This window comes from Bactrocera dorsalis, chromosome 1 (assembly GCF_023373825.1).
Source record: "Bactrocera dorsalis isolate Fly_Bdor chromosome 1, ASM2337382v1, whole genome shotgun sequence".
Lineage (NCBI taxonomy): Eukaryota > Metazoa > Arthropoda > Insecta > Diptera > Tephritidae > Bactrocera > Bactrocera dorsalis.
Window position 1 is genome coordinate 97,072,610 of NC_064303.1, and position 23,025 is coordinate 97,095,634.

Here is a 23,025-nt window from a genome sequence, read left to right on the forward strand (position 1 = left end):
GTTCCCAAGTCAACCTGACGCACTCGCCTATAATTATGTGTGACTGTTGGAAGGAGTATAGCATAAGCATGAATATATAGCAGAGATGTGTATAGATTTATTTATTAAAAATATCACATGGTGGTTGCCAGTTAATCACTTCTCTCATTTGTCTTCCCGTGACCAAAGAGTGACTTATGAGTGGGGAAACTCACAGATTTACCTATACCTACATACATGTATGTATACTATATGATCTACCTCAAGAAGTGTGTATGATTTTTGCATAACAGATATAATCATCATCCATTCATATGTACTATATACCTATATTCTTATGAGCATATGCATCACTTATGCGATTTATTATTTTTTTATTTTTGTTATTGGAACTTATTTGTTTTGGCAAAACTTTTTGCGGCTATTTTAAGTTTGAAAATTTGGAAAATATATTGGGTATGACTATTTTTATTTTCGTTTTTGTGAAATGCATTGTTAGGTGCTGACATCAACATGTGTTGAAATCATATATCATTATGTGAAATTTGTCGAAGATATATTTATGTATTTCTAAATGATGCTTTAGTTAATTGAAATGAACAGTTTAGTGTGTGTGCGTGTGTGTTTTAAAAATAATTGAATCGCGAAGTACATGTTAAACATGTACCCTTCAAATAGTGGCTTCTACAATGTTTATTTTCCACATATTAATGGCTGATGGATTGTGTGAGAGCATTTCTGATGTCAGAAATATACTTGCGAGGTTTGACTTTCCTTGCCCCAAGGCTTTATTTTTTTTATTGAGTTTATTTTTATTTACTTATTTTATTTTCCGTGTGAAAAATTTGTAACCGTGACCCACAGAGAATTATTCACTAATTTGACCATTTTTAGATGTCGACGCAGAAATGTAAGACAATGTGCTGCCATGTTAAAACACCGCTTTTTTCTTCAGCACCTTTGATTTTGTCTGGGATCTTATTTTCTGCGAATCGACTCATTAATTAGACATAGTAGAATTCTGGTATTGTATATCATGTACAGTTCATCATTCCATCGACTGTTGTATTCGCCATTGTCAAAGGTCCACAAATCCTCCTCAAAATCTTTCTCTCGAAAACTTGAAAGGCCGACTCATCAGATATTGTTATCATTCATGCCTCTGCCATATAGTAGCATGGCGAGGATGATATATGATTTGTAGAGTTTGGTCTTTGTTCGTCGAGAGTGGACTTTACTTCTCAATTGCCTACTCAGTTCAAAGTAGCATCTGTTGGCAAGAGTTATTGCGATGGATTTCGAGGCTGAAATTGTTGTTGGAGTTAATTCTCGTTTCAAAATAGACGAAATTGTATACGACTTCGGAGTTATGACTGTCAACAGTGACATGGGAGCCAAGCCGCGAATGCATCGACTTTCGATTTTCGTCTTGCTGTCGTGCACTACCACACCCATTTGCATTGCTTCTTTGTCCAACTTGGAGAAATCAGAACTATCAGCGCGGTCGTTATGGCCAATTGTATTGATGTTATCGGCGTATACCAGCAGCTGTAAAAGATTGTACCTTTTCTATTCAGCTCTGCAGTTCGAATTATTTTCTCCAGCAGTAGCTTGAAGAAGTCGCTCGATAGAGAGTTGCTTTGTCTGAGACCTCGTTTGGTATCGAACGGTTCGGAGAGGTCCTTCCCGATGAATGTTGTTTTGTGGATTGGGCAGAGCACCCACTTTCTCTGGAGTCCATTTCTTCAAGCTCAAAGGTTGCTGAGTAGTCAAGTGCAATTTAAATGAACCTCATTCCAGGCTGCTCCCGAACGGGCCAACTTGTCCGCTTTTCATTTCCATCTATTCCTAGTATGACTAGGTGTTTTTCAAGTTTTCCACTACATTTTCATTGTGATGTAATATATTTACTATTTTGAAATAGAAAACCAAAAATATTCGTCCTTGTAAATTCACCCACTTAGGAAGATTCAGACGGCCTGTCATATTCCCCAGATAAATCCATTGATTGATGCAATGTGTGCGAAGAGTCGACGTCTTGATGAAACCAAAGCCGAAATCACGAGCTTCAATTTCAAGTATAAAATTGTCGGCTATCATGGCGCGATGGCGGTTGCGTTCTTTGGTTCTTGGTCATTGACGGTTACGTTCTCACCGGCATCATTTTTGAAGACGAAAGGACGAATGATTCGACCGTTCCACAAATCACACCAAACGGTTGTTTTTTTCTGGATGAAATGGCAGCTCCCAAATGCTCAGCTACGGCCGCCATACATATTTTATTCAGTCGGTGCTGGACGTGGTCTTGTCCGTCGAATATTATCTAATAGGAATGTGAACGTAGAACGTGATTTTTCGTTATAAAGTTGAACGATTCGTAAACGTTGTTCAGGTGTAAGTCCTTCTACGATGTAATATCAAACAATAATGAAAGAAATAACATGACAGCTTGATACGACTCAAGCGTAATCTGTCAAAAAAGGGGTATTGAAAAAAGTACCTCTGTTGGGATCACCCGTTATATATAAATAGTTGTGAAAAGATGGGGAAAATGTAAACTGCCTCCTTAGATGTGTAATTCACTCCACCAAAGGTCTACAAATTTTTTGTCTGACTAGTTACATTTTTGCAACGAATATATGTACTTATACTTTGCTGGCAATATTTCCGATAATGTGGCATTGCTTTGCAAAACAACACTCCTTCCTCCTCGCCTCAGCTGTTTGTCCACTTGGTGACACACCTACTAAATTCCAAACGTAATTCTTTTCATCTCAATTGTCACGCTGTTTATTTTTCAAATAATTATTTATATTTCTAGGAACATTTGTACTTATTTAAAAATATTACTGAAAAGTATAATACAAAGTTTTTATAACCATTTAAATTTCTGCTTGTAAACAACTATATTTTCAGTGTCAGAGATATAGTATTTATTTTTATTTAGATGTGTTTATACTACAGAGTAAAATGATGAATATTTCCCTTCTGTCGTGGATAATTGGTTGCCAAGTATTTGTTTCAGTTTGCGTTGGGCGTGACAGTGATTTGTAAGAATACCTGACAGAATCATTACGCTGCCCTGAAGTCGGAATAATATGTATATTAAATTTATTTTTCTCTAGCATTATCTTTAAGAAAACACCATTTCCGCTGCTAAAAGAATATTTTATTCAGTAAAAGCATAACATATTTTTTTAAGTCGAACTATTTTCTTTTTCTAATGAACTTTAAAAGATTATAACTTGAACCCACCCTGGCATTAAAGTCGCCAAGCACGATATAGACATCATGGCGGGGACAACTCCCATAGGATCGCTCCAAACGGTCATAGAATACATCTTTGGTCTCGTCGTTCTTCTCTTTCGTCGGAACGATGTCCCGTCTAAGGCACTTCTTGGACGGCGGTGATGTCAGCCTTTACTCTTACGTGGCGTATCAACCAGCGCAGCACCTTTCAAAGGGATGGTTCGCCTTATCACTTAAGCTCGCCTTCAAACGGTTATTCATTTGCTACCCGGAGGATACTTAGTCTAAGACCGGAACTATTGAGCTTGAGCCATATGTAAAAGAATCGTTTCTGACCTCACCCAGGTGAATGGCGCTCAGAGAACTTTCCTCACTTGCGCAAATTTCTTCCATCCTCCAGGATATACAATAGAAATTTATGAAATTGGGACTTTCCATCCTTTAGGTTAATAATGTTCAATCTTTTCGCATAATTTTTATATCACTATCCGGGTGTTAAGCTGAGTAAACAATTTTGTTTAAAAAATTAAAAGTTTGTAGGTGGCCGTATTCGGACCACTGCCACGCCCACAAAACGTCATTAACCAAATACCTATAATACAAAAGATATAGAACTGGGATCCCAGCGTGTGGCATCGGGAGGCCAAAATTTTCGAAAAAGTGGTCGTGGCCCCGCACATACCTCAATTTTGGTATTCCTCTGGCATTTTTAACCGGATACAACTTTGCGCGAATAATGCCTTTAGAGTATGCAACCTTATGTCCAAAAATTGTCTAAATCCAACAAAACCTGTTCAAGACCCTAGGTACCGAATATTTGGTTCCCAGTATCTATAGTTGTTTTTTTTACCGAAAATAAGCTCAATGTATGGAATAAACAATTGAAATTCGATAGAATATTTTGAAAATAATCTCTCTGTGTAAAATGGGTTGAATCGGGTCTATATTTCCCTGAGCCCATTTAAAAAAACCCATGATACCCATTATAAAAATTTTTGAACTTCTGGGTGACTTCATACCGCATATAATGGTCAATATTTGAGTTATCTTAATAAAATTGAGAGAGTATGTTGCTCCTATAACGGTGCATATTTCGGGTGAGAACTCGTCTTAGAACCCATAAAACTAACAGGCCTTATTTACCTGATGGTACATTCCTGGATTAAATCCAGAGAAGTTGCAAAAGTGTGAAGAGTTCGGTTATACCCGAACTTAGCTCTTCCTTACTTGTTAATATAAAGTTTTGTAACACCTGGAAGTATTTCCGCGCCTTAGAGAGTTCATAATTTTCTTCGTTGCTGTAAAACTCTAAAATCACTAGGTGGTGAATTCAGTCCACCGAAGATTTCGTAAACATTACCAGCTGTAAGAAGAAAATCTTGCTCAGTTCATCGTTGCGGTAGGAAATATGTGTCGGTAATTATGAAATATTGCACAAAAATCTCCGCTATGCCTTTGATCTATCTCAATTATTGCTGTTAAGTTTTGTGAAATGTAAAAGAAAAATAAAAAAACGCACCAAAAACAACAAACATGATACGTAATGAGCGCACATCATTAGGCGTAATAAGCCTTTAAGTAAGCGGAAGAGAGATCCATCCATACATATGCACAAACATACACACGAAAATTGAATTGCAATGCCAAACATAAAAAAAAAACTTGAAATTTGTGGAATATTTCAAGGACGTGAAATAGAAAGAAAGAAGAAGAATCTGTGCATGCATGACAGACGAATGGATAAACTCATCCAAGTCGGTTGCTTGAAAATTGGCGCAATAAGTAGATGTGTTTGTACCATGAGATATATGTATATAGAAATTATTAAATTGCCGTGTGAATGCATGTACTATATCTTCATGAATATTTAGGAAGGTATTTCGACTTGCGTAAGACGGAAAAGACTAAATTATTATTGTGCTTTTCCTATTTCATATTGCCACTTTGTTTTTGTATTTTTATTATACTCTCGCAACAAAGTTGCTAAGGAGAGTATTATAGTTTTGTTCACATAACGGTTGTTTGTAAGTGCTAAAACTAAAAGAGTCAGATATAGGGTTATATATACCAAAGTGATCAGGGTGACGAGTAGAGTTGAAATCCGGATGTCTGTCTGTCCGTCCGTCCGTGCAAGCTGTAACTTGAGTAAAAATTGAGATATCATGATGAAACTTGGTACACGTATTTCTTGGCTCCATAAGAAGGTTAAGTTCGAAGATGGACAAAATCGGCTCACAGCCACGCCCACAAAATGGCGGAAACCGAAAACCTATAAAGTGTCATAACTAAGCCATAAATAAAGATATTAAAGTGAAATTTAGCACAAAGGATCGCATTAGGGAGGGGCATATTTGGACGTAATTTTTTGAAAAGTGGGCGTGGTCCCGCCCCCCACTAAGTTTTTTGTACATATCTCGGAAACTACTATAGCTATGTCAACCAAACTCTATATAGTCGTTTCTTTCAGGTATTTCCATATACAGTTCAAAAATAGAAGAAATCGGATAATAACCACGCCCACCTCCCATACAAAGGTTATGTTGAAAATCACTAAAAATGCGTTAAACGACTAACAAAAAACGTCAGAAACACTAAATTTTACGGAAGAAATGACAGAAGGAAGCTGCACCCAGGCTTTTTTTTCAAATTGAAAATGGGCGTGGCGTCGCCCACTTATGGACCAAAACCCATATCTCAGGAGCTACTCGACCGATTTCAATGAAATTCGGTATATAATATTTTCTTAACACCCTGATGATATGTACGAAATATGGATGAAATCGGTTCACAACCACGCCTTCTTCCAATATAACGCTATTTTGAATTCCATCTGATGCCTTCTCTGTATAATATATACATTAGGAACCAATGATGATAGCGGAATAAAACTTTACACAAATACGGTATTTGAGCTGAGGTATCCCTTGTGGAAAAATTGTCGAGATCGGACTATAACTTTTCAAGGTCCCTGATATCGAACACGAAGAACTCAGTGCCTAACCTAACCTAACCTAATTTTTCACCGAAAATATCGGTAAATCTCTCAGAATTTAATTCTAATTAATTTTACAGCAAAATAAAAAAAATATGTAAATGACGGATAATGAAATCTCGATTATCACTTTATCATGCGAGAGTATAAAATGTTCGGTGACACCCGAACTTAGCCCTTCCTTACTTGTTTTTACTTGTTATTCTGTTTTCCATTTGGTTTATTGAATTTAAAAAGAAATGTTAAAAATGAATATAAATTAGCAGACACTTAGCGCTCAATATACGATATGTCGCCATCATTGAAACTCTTCCTAATCTTCTAGCAAGTGTTTACAAAATTATTGTCAACCGCCTCTGTTTTTCGTAAATTCTTTTCGAATCCCTTCTTCCACTACTTTGACGTGTACACAAAATCTCTTGTTAATAGAGTTTACAAAAGAGCGCCGGTCATTCTTCCTTTTCGCTGTTTGGCGCCAATTGGAGATTTCAAGTGTAGCCAGGTCCTTCTTCACCTGGTCTTTCCAACGGAGTAAAGATTTTCCTCTTTCTCAGAGGAAGAGGAGACCTCCACTCCGTTGGAAAGACCAGGTGGAGTAAGACTTGGAATCTCCAATTGGCGTCACGTTGGGAAAAGAAGAAACGACTGGCGCGCTGTTGTTAACTCGGCTATAACCGCTTAAGCGGTGTCTACGCCAGTAAAGAAGAAGTATCTATGGGTTTATTGGCAATATTTTTAATAATTCATTACCCATTGTCTAAACTTCTGCGATCATCGTAAACTCATTCGACTATAAAAATGTTTGATGTGATATTAGTAAGAGAAAAATAATCTATAATATATCAAACAAGATTGCATGAATCAACTTTGTCCATTGGGTATCAACCAAATCATCGCAACGAATATTCTCGACTGTGTGTGCGTGTAGTCGGCTCGGTGACAGCTGATCCCTGAACGTTGGTCATAGGTTCGCATGTATTTATTAAAAGAAAATACGTGCTATGTACTGTGGAAAATATGTGAGCTCTAAGGCTGCTATCCGGGCTGCAGGGCGTATGCGGCAAAGCAGCTGGTGTTGGCGATGCTGCTGCTTCTGCTGTTGCTGCTGTGCGCGATGGTCTTTTGGCAAATAATGCAAATACTTTTAACTTACTATAATCAACTAAAAATATGAACAAAATATAGTGGATTTTCAAAAAATAAAAACCGAAGAAAAAAAGCGTAAACTACAAAAACAAATAAAAATAATAAAAATAAGTAAAGGTATGTGTGTATCTATACATAAGCAACTCACCTAAGTGAAAGACATTCGGAAAAACAAGCCACAAATTTGTCGAAATCTAAATAAATTGTTGTAGGTAGATATTGCAAATTACCAGCTGAGCAGCATAATTACCCACCCACAAGTACCGCTGTGCTTGTTGATATATATTTACATAGACTTAACATTATATACATCGGTATGTGTCTATATATTTTTTTTGCACGTACTTATTTAAAGAAATGTTTATTATTGCACTTTTGTTGTTATTGTTGTTGTAGACAGACGTTGTGGCAAAGAAGTCACTGGCAGTTGCGTATGCGATGAACGCCCACACTGCCTACTCTTCCTGCCCTTTGGTGTGTTTTTTGCGCTTTTCCAAAGTGGACCAAAGGAAAAGTGGCGCGAAATTAATCGAAATGATGCGATTGAAATAGGCAAAAGAGAAAATTGAGAAAGTCCATACGTACCCATTATATGCGTACGTACATACCGATATCAATATATAGTACGAGGACGGTTTGAGAAGTCAGTGAGTTTTCGATTTGTTTCCCTTTATAAAGCGAGATTTGGATCCTAGGAACCTATCAAATTCGTCAATATAACGCCCCTGCTCACACACATCGTTGCTTTGCGCGACTTTTTGGCCAAAAACAGCACACTAATGATGCCGCAGCCACCGTATTCCTCAGATCTGGCCCCCTGTGACTTTTTCTTGTTACCTAAACTGAAGAGGCCCATGAAAGGACGACGTTACGCTTCTCTTGACGAGATAAAGACGGCATCGAAGGAGGAGCTGAAGAAGATAAAAAAACTGATTTTTTGAAGTGCTTCGAAGATTGGAAAAACCGTTGGCACAAGTGTATAATATCTCATGGGGATTACTTTGAAGGGGACAAAATAGATATTCATGAATAAATAAATAATTTTTGAAAAAACACAAAATTCGCGATACTTTTTGAACACACCTCGTAGTACGAGGACGGTTTGAGAGGAAGGTAACAATTCTTCAATATAACTGATGGAGTAATAATAGGTCTTAGTCAAATAGTAGGACGGGGATGATGAATGATTTGTAGAATTTGGTCTTTGTTCGTCAAGAGAGGACTTTACTTCTCAATTGCCTACTCAGTCCGATGTAGCACCTGTTGGTAAGAGTTATACTGTGATGGAGGAGGCTGACATTGTTGTTGCTGTTAATACTGGTTCCAAGATAGACGAAATTATCTACGAGTTATGACTATCAACAGTGACGTGGGAGCGAGTGGGACGACTGTTTGTTTGACGACAGGAGATATTTCGTCTTGCTCTCGTTCACTATCAGACCTAGCTGTTGTACACTCTTGTGGAAGAAGGTGGTGCGTGCCGCTCAGCTTTTCATGGGTCTCTTCCAAGATTTGGTGAATATGTGGTCAGTTTTTGACAGCCGTTTTTAACAAGCTTTTATTGAGGCTAATATTTTTCCAGCAAAATGATTAGTGATGGAAAAGAATAGCTAATTTTCACTTGATATCACTCCGAAGCTCAACCAAGCTTCCGAAGCTTCTCACGAGTCACTATCAATGTGTGTGTCCTGACGTTGCCCTAATAGCACACAATTCCTCTCCTATTGTACAAAGCTGGCCACTTTTGGGGGATTGCTTCTTTCCAAGGCATGGTCCAATAGTTGGCAATATAGATCCGATTTAAGAGTTGGGTCATATGGGAGCAGCTTATAAAAACGTATTCTCTGCCAATCTCTCAGAAAACCCTGGCTTGGCCACCGTTTGCGCAGGCTTAGCGCTATTCGATGAGGACCTTTCCTTCTTTACGTTCTCATAATATACCTTTTACAGCAACTCTGTTATTAAAAAACAACAAAAATACTAAAACATCAAATAAAGCTATGGATTTAACTAGTTTCCCTCGTCAACATTCAGTTACATGTGATTTTGTTGTTGTTATTGTCAATGCTCTTGCTACTAATGATGACGTTTGATATACATACATACATACATACGTATACGCACCTATCCACCAACTATGGCCACCACTTGAGCAGCGTCACTACGAATTTTCTTCGAATGTTGTTGTTCTTGCCTCAACACTTGTACACCAAAACATACATATGTACAAGCTAAACAAAATTTCAATTTTTATTTATAGTAAGTACATAATTTTTTATTTGCTCTAAAATAAACTATTTTAATTGGTAATTTTTTGCTCGCCTTAAAATTTGGTGTTTCGCCATCGGTAATGTTCCACATAATGAGTGATATCTTCTTCGGTTCTTTTTCTCTTTACATTTATGTTATTACAAATTGAAAGCAAAATTCATAAGTTTTAATGTGTTATGTTGACTATTTGTTTTACAGCTTTGTGGGCGTTTGCCAGAACAACAATAACAATTGAAAATCTTTGTAGTCGGTGAGCTTCGTTGACAGATAAGTTGTTGCATTGTGGTTATAGTCGGTTTTGTAGATCATCTTTTAAGGACTATACTATAAATATACTGAGTATAAGAATTCATAACGCATTGTCTTTCTAAATTTGTGACTAATGTAAGATTCTTGCACCCCTTGTGGGAGACTGCTTTATTTTCCCTGCTACGAACGCATAGCCACAGTTCTAGGCGAGTCACCCTGTTTAGCGATTTCGCTGAACTTTGGTATGGAAGCAACTTATGAGAGATATTTTCTCCTCATGCGAACTCTAACGCTTAACCGCAAGTTGGATCTTACTTGAACCCACTGATATGCAATTTAAACACCCTTTGAGTCCACTCAAGTGTGCTGGCATGCTGCTAGTGAGCTAAGTATAATGCAGTGGTCCGCTTTTTTGTGTTGCATATAGTCTCCGTACCCACCATTAATCTAGCAGAGATTCCTCTGCTGGTGCTGGCGTTTCCGCCTTGTAGCTCTAATTTCCCTACGTATCCAGCCGGCAGGCTTCTGCTGACTGATTTACTATCCTTAGCCCGCAGTCGCGCTTTTAAGGGAGGGGTCTTCTCTGTCATTCGCGGAGGACGATTGCTTCTCTCCAGTCAATGACCCACCCAGGATTCGACTACCAGCCAAGAGTTCAACAAAAACCATAAGCTTCAGTCCTGAAATCATAGTCCGAGTAGAATCCATGGTCAGGCAGTTTGAATAGTTCGTGGAGGCCACAGGTCATTTAGTGTTATCTGAAGAAGCCGACTGATGGTCGATCGCATTATTGGCGTTAGGGTTACAGTAATTTCTGCATCCATATCTACCAGTATGAAGAAAAGGACGAGTTGTGTTGCTACTCAATTATATAAATTGTGAAAATTTTGCTATATGTAACCAACTTTATTTGGTTTGTAGGAGTCCTAATAGTCTATCCATCATTTTGTTATCGTTTTTGTGATTTATCATATTTCAGTTTTGATTATTAGACGGATGTTTAAATTTCTGCGTGTCGGTATCTATTTAGTAAAACCTTGCGGAGCGCACTTTTGTAAAATCTCAGGTGAAACTTGTTTGTTAAATCCACAAAGTGTTTTCCTGTGGCTCTTTGAGCTCTTATAAATATTTTGCCATTTTCGCTCATAAGCTTTAACGGAAAATCGTGCTTCCCGACGAAGCGAGCAAATGGGCCCCGAGAAAAGGCCCAGCAAAATCCAGACCTGTGATAGTAAAAGGCAGAGCGAAGTTGCAGCGCTCCGATGGAAGTACTGACATAATCTACGTTCGCATCCTCTGCTTGTGCATAGGATCTTACACGAAAAAATGCATTTCTTTATTTTCGGCTTGAATCTTGGAGTATAAAACTCTTGACGGACTGTTTGGTGCTTGAGGCGATGTTATGCGCATAATAATTGTATGTGGAAATAGTTAAGATATAAGATGGCAAGTTTCAATTTCTCTGGTATAACTATGGGATAACTTTCGATTCGCACAAAGTAAACCTTTCGTCTTTATGAATGTATCTATTACTAAGAGTGAGCTCCTTTTATCAATCAACTTCGATTCTCTTAGTAATGATATCTCTCGGCTAAAGTAGCGCGGTTGAGTAGATGCAATAAAAGCGACCTTTGCTTTTTGTAAGTCTAGGTGCGACCCTGTATTGCCCTGGAGTACCCACTTAACTTTAATTTTGAGTCGTTTTACGAACTTGAGCATCGAAGCGGTTACCCGAGGGCTTGGGGGTAGGATAAAAATCGCTCAAGGATGTCAGTATCTTCCAATGTTGTGTCGATTTTTCGACATCCCATGCGCAATAAGCGATTGTGCCCAAGAATTGGGAAATTCTGTTAACCTTCGGGGACCATTTCATCAAAAGATGGTGGTGGCAAGCTGCAAATATTTGCATCCTCTTGAACCTAAATTGGCAGGATTGCCAGCACTGAGCACTGGCTGATCTCACAGGGTGAAGGATTTGAGATATTCGATTGCAAATATACGTCTTCCATGCATATGGAGGTTTTTCTAACCAGGCTAATACAATTTCGGAATCAGACCAGAGGTATAATTTATATTTTGCCATGTTTAGATGCGCTTACACCATGGCTAATAGTTTGGCTAGTAATAGCGCACCAGGTAGTTCCAGTCATAGAAGACTTATTGTTTTTAGAGGAGCCAGCTTTTCATTATCCAAGATATCGCCGCATTCGCCGAATATATCGCTCATTTGCTGCAACGTCGTCATAACTCAAAAAACGTGATTTTTGAGTTAATAATGCAGAATTGTTCGTTATATCATACTTCATATTGAGTGAAAAATTCATATGAATACCTCTTATATGCTCCGCTTGAGAAGAGGTGTAAGGTTGGAGTCACCGTGTAAGGTTGTAGTAAGTTGAAAACTTTAAACGCGTTTTCTGGCGAATCGATTTTTTTGAGTTATGACGACGTTGCAGCAAATGAGCGATATGTACATATTGTTCAGATAAAACCACTATAGCTTATATTATACATATATCTTATTAGACGAACATATGTCTAAAACAACCTATAATGAATATTATATGGCCTTTCCTAGAAAAAAATTCAAGCAACAGATATCTATAAGCAAATACATATAATAAATATTATTATTTAACAAACATTTGCTAACATCTGTGATATTGACCATTGAAATTTTCCAACGATCGAAAATGCCAATACACAAGGAATTCTCAATGGGTCACATTGTCGACTCTGCGGAGACATTATAAAAATATTTGTCGCATATTCTCGGCAAAATTCCTAATCGAACAATCACTTCCGCACGCGCACAGCCGCCCTCGCAAATTATAGCACTAAATTATTACATTAACCAAAGATCCGTTGCACGAATGCCGACGACAAACATACATACATTTGTGTTTGTTGTATATAATTTATATGTATGGATTTGTGTAGAAATATTGCGTGCGAATAAAGTTATACTATGTTGTGGAATCGTCATGGTGGCCAAAATAAAATTTTTGATCTCCAAAAAGATTACGCGAATGCCATTCGCATATATTTATGATCATAGATATATGTATGTGTATGTAAATGTAGATGTAGCTGTATGTGGATACGAACGCAGGAACATGTGTCTGCACCGCCAGTATCCTCGCTGTAGAGCAGACGATCGAACAACAAAAGCAAAAACACAAACACGTCTATGAAGCGTGGCCAAAGTGAATAAAATAAATTCAAGAAAAAAACTCGAAATAATTTGATGATGAACAGTAGCCGCAAAAATTCCAATGCCCGCAACTTATAACCGAAAAAAAAACAAAAGCAGCAACAACAAAATGATCTACACACAAACTTAAACTTGGCGCGCGGAAAAAAAGAAAAAGCCAACGCAACACCAACAACAAGCAAAAAGGAATCGAAACACACGTAAACGCATAGCCACAAAATAATATCTTGAGCAACCAAATATTCACACTCAAAACTAAATGATCCACGGTCGGATACAGTAGTACAACCGAATATGGATCGGGGGGTACGAAGCGTTGGGTGACTAAGTGGGCAGATAGCATCTAGCTAGCTTGCTAGGTGGCTAGATGACTTGGCAGATTGAGCAGGCAAAATGCTGGTGAGGGTGTTGAGGCAACTAAATGCACACAGGTATATATACATATATGTATGTATGTATGTATGTATGTATGCATATTTAGCAGTCAGTGGCGTTGGCGCTAACGTTTACGCTGACGTTGAACTGTTGCTGGCAAATGAGTGCCGATGGAAAATGACAGGCAGGGCGATGAGGCCATATTTTGGTGCTGGTGTTGCCTGAAGTACCTTCGAGTAAGATCAGACTGCATAACCACACACATTTGAGTATATGCATGTGTGTGTGTTTGCAAAATCAGCTATGTATGCGTGTGTATGCATGAATATATTTATTGTGAACGCGTTGTGGCGGCAAGTGGTTGGCGGTTGGCGGTTGGAAGGATGAATAGATGGATGGATGGATAGATTTGTTGGCTGCTTCGGTTCCTTCGTTGGTTAGTTGACTTTACTGTGCTTGTATTGTATTGTGTGCGTGCGTATATGAATTTTCCGCTATATATTAGTCAATATGCGCTATGGGTTGGAGAACAACTACACACACACCCACAAATATATACATATGGACTTGACTACATGCAAACTTACTTGCACACATACATACATATGTACTTATAATGTTATAAATATTGATTTTGCACATTTAGTGTTTTAGTTTATCAGCGATTCTCATCCACCGTGGAAGTGCGAAAGTGGTAATCGCCGACGCGATAAACCGAGTACAAGAGTCGTAGACGACGTGTGTTTTTTGTGACCTGTGTCCCTAGAGGGTGTTTAAGTGTTAAATTTTCAACTTTTAGCAGCGTTCATATAATCTTACAAAATGGTAATTAGTGTGTGAAAATTTTGAAAAAAAATTAGGAAAATATACATACATATAAATAATAAATGTGGAAAAAATAAAAAAATGTATAAATAATAAATTAAAAAAATATATATATAAGAAATATATTTAAAAAATTAAAAAAAATTATTTTAAATAATAAATATAAAAAATATTAAAAAAAGAGTTATTTCGAAATATAAAATAAAATAATACTCAAATATTTTCAACAGTTTTTGAAAAAAATAAGGAAAATATATAAATAATAAAAATAGTAAAAATAAAAAAATTTATGAAAATTAAATATAAAAATTGTAATAAAAAATATTATAAATAATATATTTAAAAAATATTAAAAAAAAGAGTTAGTTCGAAATATGAAATAAAATAATACAAAAGTATTCCCAACAGTTTTAAAAATAGCGAAAAAGCCATTTCTTGAGCAAAAAGTTTGAGAAAGAAATGAGGAAAATGTAAAAATAATAAAAATGGAAAAAATAAAAAAAAATATATATGAATAATAAATATGAAATTAAAAAAAAAATATTAAGAATAATAAATATAAGAAATATTAAAAAACAGTTACTTCAAAATATAAAATAAAATAATATAAAAATATTTCCAACAGTTTTAAAAATAGCTACAAAAGCCCTTTTTTAATCAAAAAGTTTATGAGAAAATTATGTAATAATAAAATAATAAAAACTGTCAAAAAATAAATTTTGTAGATTAAAAACAAAAGACTTTGCGAAACTTATATATAAATGAAGTGTTGCATAATACCAGCGTCTGTAATACCAGAATTTGGTTTTTGTTTTAAGTTAAAAAATAACACTATAACATTAACAGAGTTACAAACAGATTTTTTTGTTATTTTATTTGTTTTTTTTTTTTATAAAAAAGATCTTTATCTTTATAAGTTAAAAGATACCTATTCGCAATACCCCGACTTCAGTTTATTTATTTTTTATTTGTTTTATACAAAATTATTTCGAAAAACACATTAAAAATATAGTCTTGTAATGATTTTTGTATTAAAAACGATTGAAAACATAATTGAATTTTAGGTGACGATATGTAGGGTTCTGGAAATATCAATAATCAAATTATATAGCATGACATTCAACAAATCTCGAGTCATTCCAAGCCATCATATTGATTTTTTATTTTTTTTTGCACATTTCATCTTCTTGGAGATATTATGGTTGGTCCTGATTTTACCATCCACATTTAGAGTCGCAAAAGTTCGCACTTAAAAACACATAGGTTACATTAGATCTTAGGATAAATCCTGTCGCCAAAGGCAGAGCTGGAGCTGAATCTCACTTGGACAGCGGTGAATGTTGGTGCTTCGTAATACCCAAACACTTTTAAAACTGGACTTCACATTTTCAAAGGTCGAGATCGTTTTGAGTTTACGACAAATTTGTTAAAGTGGTTAATATTAATCTCAACCACCTCACTAAGTTAGGAGATATTTCAAACTCAGTCATGCGAAACCTGGGAGATGAAATTGGCAAGACATTGCTACCTCGCTTTTTCCATACAAATTTGGAAAAAAGCATCCGACCAGACACGGCGTGTGAGCCGTCTAGTCAGAACACATGCAATTGCGACCAAATGAACTTTGTTAGCTGTAAGTAGTTTAGAGGAACTCTTTGGATTTCGCAAACGCACAAGTTCTGGTTGTTGACTAGCGCTTTTTTAATTTCACAGATCCAGCGCGAGATCGCATGAGGATGATCAGCCGACCGGCTAATCTGATAAAAGTAGAATGATTGCTTTCACCAGTAAACTCCAAACAAGTGTCATATGGAAGGAGCTTGAAAAGTGTTAAAACGTCATTAATGTTTTGCCTCTCTAGTCTGGTCCTTTTCAGTACTACCGATTTTTTAAGTTTAATTAATTAATTTAACTGAAAATGGTTTTTGAAGTTTACGTGGACAGTACAGAAATTTAAATAACTTTTGGTCACGAAAATAGGTAAACCGATATCCAATAACATTATTGACTCCGTAATAGGAACAGTCCCGAAGTAAAAATACATTTGTCGACAACTTGTGTTAATGGTAGTTGAGTTAAAAAATTATCAACTAGAAGTTCGTATATGCCAAACCACACTAAAAAGTTAAGATTACCTCATTTATGTTACTGTTTATTTCTGACATAGGGATTATATTTACCAAGAATAACATGGTTCACTTTCATTCCTTGATTTTTTGGCACAACTCCAAACTGAAAAGAAGCTCTTTGTTTTTTACTTTAGTTTCCTGAAATGGACTAAGTTGCAGATGAAAACTTTTTTAAGGTAACCTTAATGGAAAACTCCATAGGTGATAAGCCAAAACCAGCTATTAACCAGTTATAGTTACTTCCCTTGCTGAAAAAAAAAATATTTTATATTTTGTCATTTTTCAAACCACCACTAACTTTTCTTCTACTTTCCCTTCTTTAATCATTCATAGGAGGATGATGAGAAAATGGACATCATGCGCAAAGCATTCCAAATGTTCGACACCCAAAAGACCGGTTTCATTGAAACACTCCGCCTCAAGACCATCCTGAATAGTATGGGTCAAATGTTCGATGAGAGCGAATTGCAAGATCTCGTCGATGAGAATGATCCCGAAGATACTGGTAAAGTGAATTTCGATGGTTTCTGTAATATTGCGGCACATTTCCTCGAAGAGGAGGATACCGAGGCTATACAAAAAGAATTGAAAGAAGCTTTCCGTTTGTACGATCGTGAGGGTAACGGCTACATTACCACATCCACATTGAAGGAAATTCTCTCGGCTTTGGATGATAAACTCTCCTCAAGTGATTTGGATGGTATTATTGCGGAAATCGACACTGACGGTTCAGGAACTGTTGATTTCGATGGTGAGTTCTTAATGATATTAAATAATATTTTTTTATGAAAAAATTAAGGTGGTGGCTTAACTAACAACACGGTAGGAATTACTTAAAGTGGCTCAACATTATCATACAATGCAAGTTATGATCATTAATTAGTATTTTTACCGTTTGGTTTGATATTATATTTTCGAGAAAAAATAGGTGGGAAACAGAAATATTCGAAAGATTTGTTTTCAAATGATCGTCAGGATAAAACTTTCAAAAGTCTCTCGAAAGCAATTTGGTCGAATAAATATCGAGCTTTAAATAATCGATTGATAAATAATCTGAAAATAATTAATTTTTTCCATCTATATTTAATAAATTTAATCAGATAAGTGTATGTGTCCTTTTGCAAGGTCATCCGATTGCCCTTAATCCAATATAGAGCTTCTAAAGACTATTGATAAATGAAAGTTTCTTGATTGGGCGAATTAGGCATATTGCCAAGAAAAACTTAGCTTGTCAAAGACTGGAAATTCTCAGAAACTTTGATAATTGCTTAATATATGTGTGAGGATCTGTGGTAAACCGCTCAGCATGGATTCGTTCAAACTTTTCCACTAATGTCAAAGGTTTCTCTTATCAAAATTGGTTCTCAGTAGACAGTGGTAACCAACCGTCTCTGCTTTTCCACAAATAGGTGTAGAAGCTCAGCCAAACGCTTAGCAAAGGTCTATATATCTGCTTATACAAAATTGAATTTCCTTGTCCTGTTCTTAACATTTGCTGCTGTCATCTGGATCTGTCAGTCCCATTCTGCAGGCGTGTGCTACCACCAGACCAATGAGCATCAGTCTCTTCTATGGATCTGGTCTCCTAAATAGTTTTTATTAAAATATTTCGAAATCATTGAGGTACATTGCGAGTATTCCCTAATGAAGTACGATCCAAATATAATAAAGGATGGACATCTGATTTCCACTTGACAGCTATATACTATACAATAAATGGTTATAACCTCTATTAAAATAATACATATAACAATACCCGTAGGTCCGCTAGATTTCATAAAAGTCTGCTATATCCCCTTGGAACATGATCGGCTAGAATAAAATTATAAAAGTAATTCGAATAAACTATAAGCCACGTCTTCAATCTTTTTGTCCAGCTTGAAGCTATGAAAATATTTATTGTTCAACTAGTTCGAGAAATCGAGTTTTTGAGGTAATTCTTTGTGCCCTTTTCTAACTATTTCCCTAGCTAAGACTACTTTTATATAACTATTTTATCACTAAAACGGTTCCCGAAGGCCGTAATGGTTTCATGCAATTTCATTTAAGCTTAAGGTTGTATTCTTGGTTAAAAATGCAAATGTGTTTTTTTTATAAGCGCCAAAAGACGATCGAAATTCGGGCCTCTAGACTAGCATACCCTCTTAGTCTAACACCGATGCCGGTGATCGAAGGAATAGTACTTGCTTCGTAAGCTGATTCAACATCCGTTGAGATCTATCAATTGCCGATTATGTTGACCATAAGTTGAGCAAAGCGCTCGAAATACATTCTTTATAGAATGTAAATTTTCGTAATAAAGTTGAACGATTTGAAAACATGGTACAGGCGTTAGTCCCTCCATGATGAAATCTGTCAAAAGAAGACTATTGAAAAAAAGTACCTATTCTTGGATTACCCGTTAATAGTAAGCCTTCAGTCGAGCCTTCGCTATAATCTGCGTTTCTTGCGAGCCGATAAATGAAGGAACTTACACGTCTTTAACCGACTCTTAGTGATTCTAGCTTTTACGAGAGAATCCAGATACTGTGTAGTAGAAGTGAGCTTCTTTAACCAATAAATCACTGAGGTCATCACAATCCTGTTTCGGCCTTTGGAAGTTAGGCTTCGAAAATTGAAAAATACTATTTCAAAACTACCGTTAAGTGCATAAAAAGAAAAAAATACAAAAAATAAATTGAACATCAGCCATAAAATTAGCCAAAATTGTGTGGCGGAATTTTCAAAGCATTCCATATAAAAACATACATATAAATATCGCAAGAGAAAACACATAAAAAACGAGCTAAATTTGGAACTACCCAACGCTGCCAAATTAAATGATTCCATCAAATCGGCTGTAAGTATGGTATACCGTTAATAGCTGGTTATAAATAAAGCCATTTGCCAGAGAAATTTTCCAAAAGATAATTAATTATTTATTGACTGCCAGCACTGGGCCAGCACACAAGTGCACTAACTGTAAACTGCATGCTATACATACTTCAACAATACAACAGCAACAACAACAACCACATTAGCTGCCACTTCTGCCAATTGAGTTTTTCATTTTGCGCCGAAATTATTGAAATGTTTGTTTTCGTTTACAGAATTCATGGAGATGATGACTGGAGATTAATTCCGCTTATGTACACCTACACGCGTACCTACCTATATACTTATATGTTGCATACATATACACACACATACACACACGCTTAGTGTTGCAACGAGGATGAAGATGAAGGAGCGGAAAACTGCAATAAATATACCAACAATAGAAACACACGTGCAAATTGTTATGGATCGTTTTGTATGTTCGACTTGTTGTTGTTGTTTTTGTTGTTATAGTCATTGATTTTACAAATGTGTGTATTAAAATGAAATTAATTATAAATTTATGCATATTTATTTCGAGTATATATAAATACATATAAACTATTATAGGCCTTACATATATGTACATATGTATGTATGTAATAAAAATGATCCAAAAACTTGTGTCTGTGTGTTTGTGTGCGATTTATTTCGAAAGGCCAAAGTCATCACTTGTGCAATGCACGAACGGTAGGTGGGCGGTCGGGCCGCTGGGTGGGTGTGTATAATTAATTTTAGTGTAGTGTGGTGAGGAGAATATGGGATTTGCAGTTATTAATGCGCACATTTGTAAGTATATTTGTTTATAATTAATATTAATTGATACTAATATCTAAAAATAATTTAAATAGAAATAATTAATTATTTAATTTGTATACAGAAATATTTTGCAGCATAGATAAATTTTATAGAAATTTTAATTTATTATAGACTAGTGTAGAAGCCTTGGAAATTGATAAAAAAAAACAAAAAAAAAAAAGATAAGAAAAACATAGTTGGATGAAACCCTTCGGAAATGAAAGAAAAAATAATAAATATTAACACCCCTATCATGCATTTCGATTACGTTTCCCGCTCTACGCTCCGCCGGAGTCGAAATTAGGTATCATGCGTTACGATTGGATTGAAAGAAGAAGAGGAAGAGCTATAACTCTTTCGAAATCAGCTGTTTGCTTTGAAATATGTGAAACTGGAACATAACAAAGCAAAAATACACAAATTACTGCTGTTCAAAGAAAATAAATAAAAGTAAAATGTTTATATTGTTATTATTTTTATTAAACGTAACTATGGAATCTTTATCCGCGGCGATATTACTGGTTGAGGAGGAGAGCAGCGCATCTCAGAATGCTTGGGTGAGAATTGAAAGGAGAAGATTACGAGATATGTGCGATCCCTTCCAGATGAATGACGGGCTGTAAGTAATTGCACGTGAAAGTAGACATTTTTCTTACAATTTGTTTACTTATTTAGATTCAGAAAAACTTTCGTCTGAATAAGGACGCACGTCCTAGATACGTTTGCGGAAGAAACGACGGCAAGTAAATTTGATGCTACCTCTTTCCAAAAAGTCTGCCTATCTTCCTTAGGACGCTGGTGGAAACCGTTGGCTATATCTGGCTTACTATCCATCATATCTGCCAATTTTCCATATTGCTCTGGTGTTGTTGTTTTTAACCTGAAAGCATATCAAAAAACATCATTAGAGCGCAAAAAACTGGAAATATCGTGTGTTTTACAACTTTTAAATACAAGTTTTACTTACATTTTTAGGGAATTCAAAAAAAATCACGCAAATAATAAAATTTTCTCAGCAAAATAAAAACACAAAAAGTTCTCCGCCAACAAAATTGCAACTTAGCAAAAACGGAGCTACGATCCGAAATGCATGATAGGCAGAATTGTAAATTTCGAAGTTGAACTGAACGGGAACGGAACGCATGATACCAAAGTCGCCAAACGCAGAAAATTTCAATCCAAGTCGAAATGCGTGATAGGGGTGTAAGTGAAAAAATTGTTTACGGGCCAATCCGTGTTCGGCAAAAGGACGGTCAGGGGCGTGTTTGCATTTTTAAGAATAAAGAATGATTAATCTCGATTTTCGGCAAAGCTACGAGTCCTATAGAGAAAAATTATATGGCAATATTATAGGCAATGAAGAGTTCTATACTTTTGCATACAGACTTTTTCACATAACCTCAAAATTTATGTGAAATATTCAAAATAACAAAGTTTTTGAGTTTCTGTTTATTTTTTATTTTATTTATTTTTATTTTTTTTTAATTAAAAAATTTTTTTTTTAATTACTTCTTTTTTTAATTTTTTTCTTTCAAGAAATTTGGTAGAAAAAGTAGTTCTATACTATATGTATGTATATACAAACTATATTTTTTTATTTAAAATATTAATTTTTCCCTTTATATTGACTTATGGAAAAAATTTTCAATAAAAACTTGTAAGCCTATTAAAAAAAATAAATATTTCTCAACAAAATATTTTTATAACAGTATTTTTTGTATCAAAAATTTTAACTAAAACAAAAAGTATGTAAAAAATAATGTTTTTATAAAGAAAATATTTTCATATAAATGTTTTTTGCATGAAAAATTTCTATTAAAACTAAAAATATTAAGAAAAATTAATATTTCTAAGCAAAATATTTTCATATAAATGTTTTTTGCATGAAAAATTTCTATTAAAACTAAAAATATTAAGAAAAATTAATATTTCTAAGCAAAATATTTTCATATACGAAATGTTTTTTATATCAAAAATTTTAATTAAACCCAAAATTGTTAAGAAAAAAATTAATATTTCTCAACAAAAATATTTTATACAATTTTTTTTTTGTATCAAAAATGGTTAGTAAAATCAAAAATAGTAAGAAAAAAATTAATATTTCTCAACATAATATTTTTATATCAGTATTTTTTTGTATCAAAAAGTTTAATTAAAAAAAGTAAATATTTCTCAACAAAATACATACATATGTATTGTTTTTTTTTTTGCAAAATTTTGTTATAATTAACTGCAAAATATCTTTAAGAACATACATAGCTCAGCGGTAATAATTTACAGCAATAGATGCCTACTAAGAAGTTAATATTTTTCAAAAAACAATATTTGAGTAAATAGCTATTTTTATGTACCATATTTAATACACAACACTTAAAGGGAACAGTTAACACAAATTTAAAAATTATCAACAAAATATTATAAACAAATAATGGTCAAAATGAAACCGCCAATTCATCAGCTTTCCAACGACACCCGTTTCATCCAAATCGCTGCAAAATTGCGTTAGTTATGAGCATATACGTGCTAGCAAGCAAAAATACTAAACGCAGAATTGCTCCCTGGGTTAGTAATTAACTCACATAGTTTTTGTAAGGGTTTATGATGTTAAAATTGTTCTAAAATACATATTTAAATAAGTAGCCCTTTTTAGGTATTAAAACTATCATATTTAAGCCGCTAAATCAAAATATTCCAGCAGATAATACACAACACTTAAAAGGTACAGTTAACATAAATTTAAAAAATATTCAGCACAATATTATAAATAACTACAAACAAAAATAAGACCGCCAATTTATTCGCTTTCCAACGACACCTGTTTCAACAAAATCGGTGCAAAACTGCGTGAGTTATGCGCATATGCATGCTAGCATGCAAAAATACTAAACGCGGAAGTGCACCCTGCACGTAACGCCTTAAGGTATGCAACACTTTTGCGCCAC

At 35.1% G+C, this 23,025-nt stretch overlaps 1 protein-coding gene and 1 long non-coding RNA gene across 4 annotated transcripts in view; one reads left to right on the top strand and one right to left on the bottom strand.

The window, feature by feature from the left end:
* LOC105228766 (troponin C) overlaps nt 1–23,025 on the top strand; it is a 31,978-nt gene that overhangs the window by 5,129 nt on the left and 3,824 nt on the right. Inside the window, exons 1-3 of one of the 3 annotated variants that reach the window (XM_011208722.4) lie at nt 14,122–14,300; nt 16,763–17,180; nt 19,519–19,909. In XM_011208722.4, coding sequence (XP_011207024.1) covers nt 14,298–14,300; nt 16,763–17,180; nt 19,519–19,547 — 450 coding nt within the window. In that variant the 5' untranslated portion in view covers nt 14,122–14,297 and the 3' untranslated portion in view covers nt 19,548–19,909. Of the gene's footprint in view, nt 1–14,121; nt 14,301–16,762; nt 17,181–19,518; nt 19,910–23,025 lie in introns of those variants that run through there. The other 2 variants (XM_029551326.2, XM_049458907.1) reach the window with 2 other exon arrangements.
* LOC125779028 (uncharacterized) overlaps nt 19,745–23,025 on the bottom strand; it is a 7,129-nt gene continuing 3,848 nt past the window's right edge. Inside the window, exon 2 of the long non-coding RNA XR_007423085.1 lies at nt 19,745–19,846. This is a non-coding gene — a long non-coding RNA (uncharacterized LOC125779028). The remainder of the gene's footprint in view (nt 19,847–23,025) is intronic.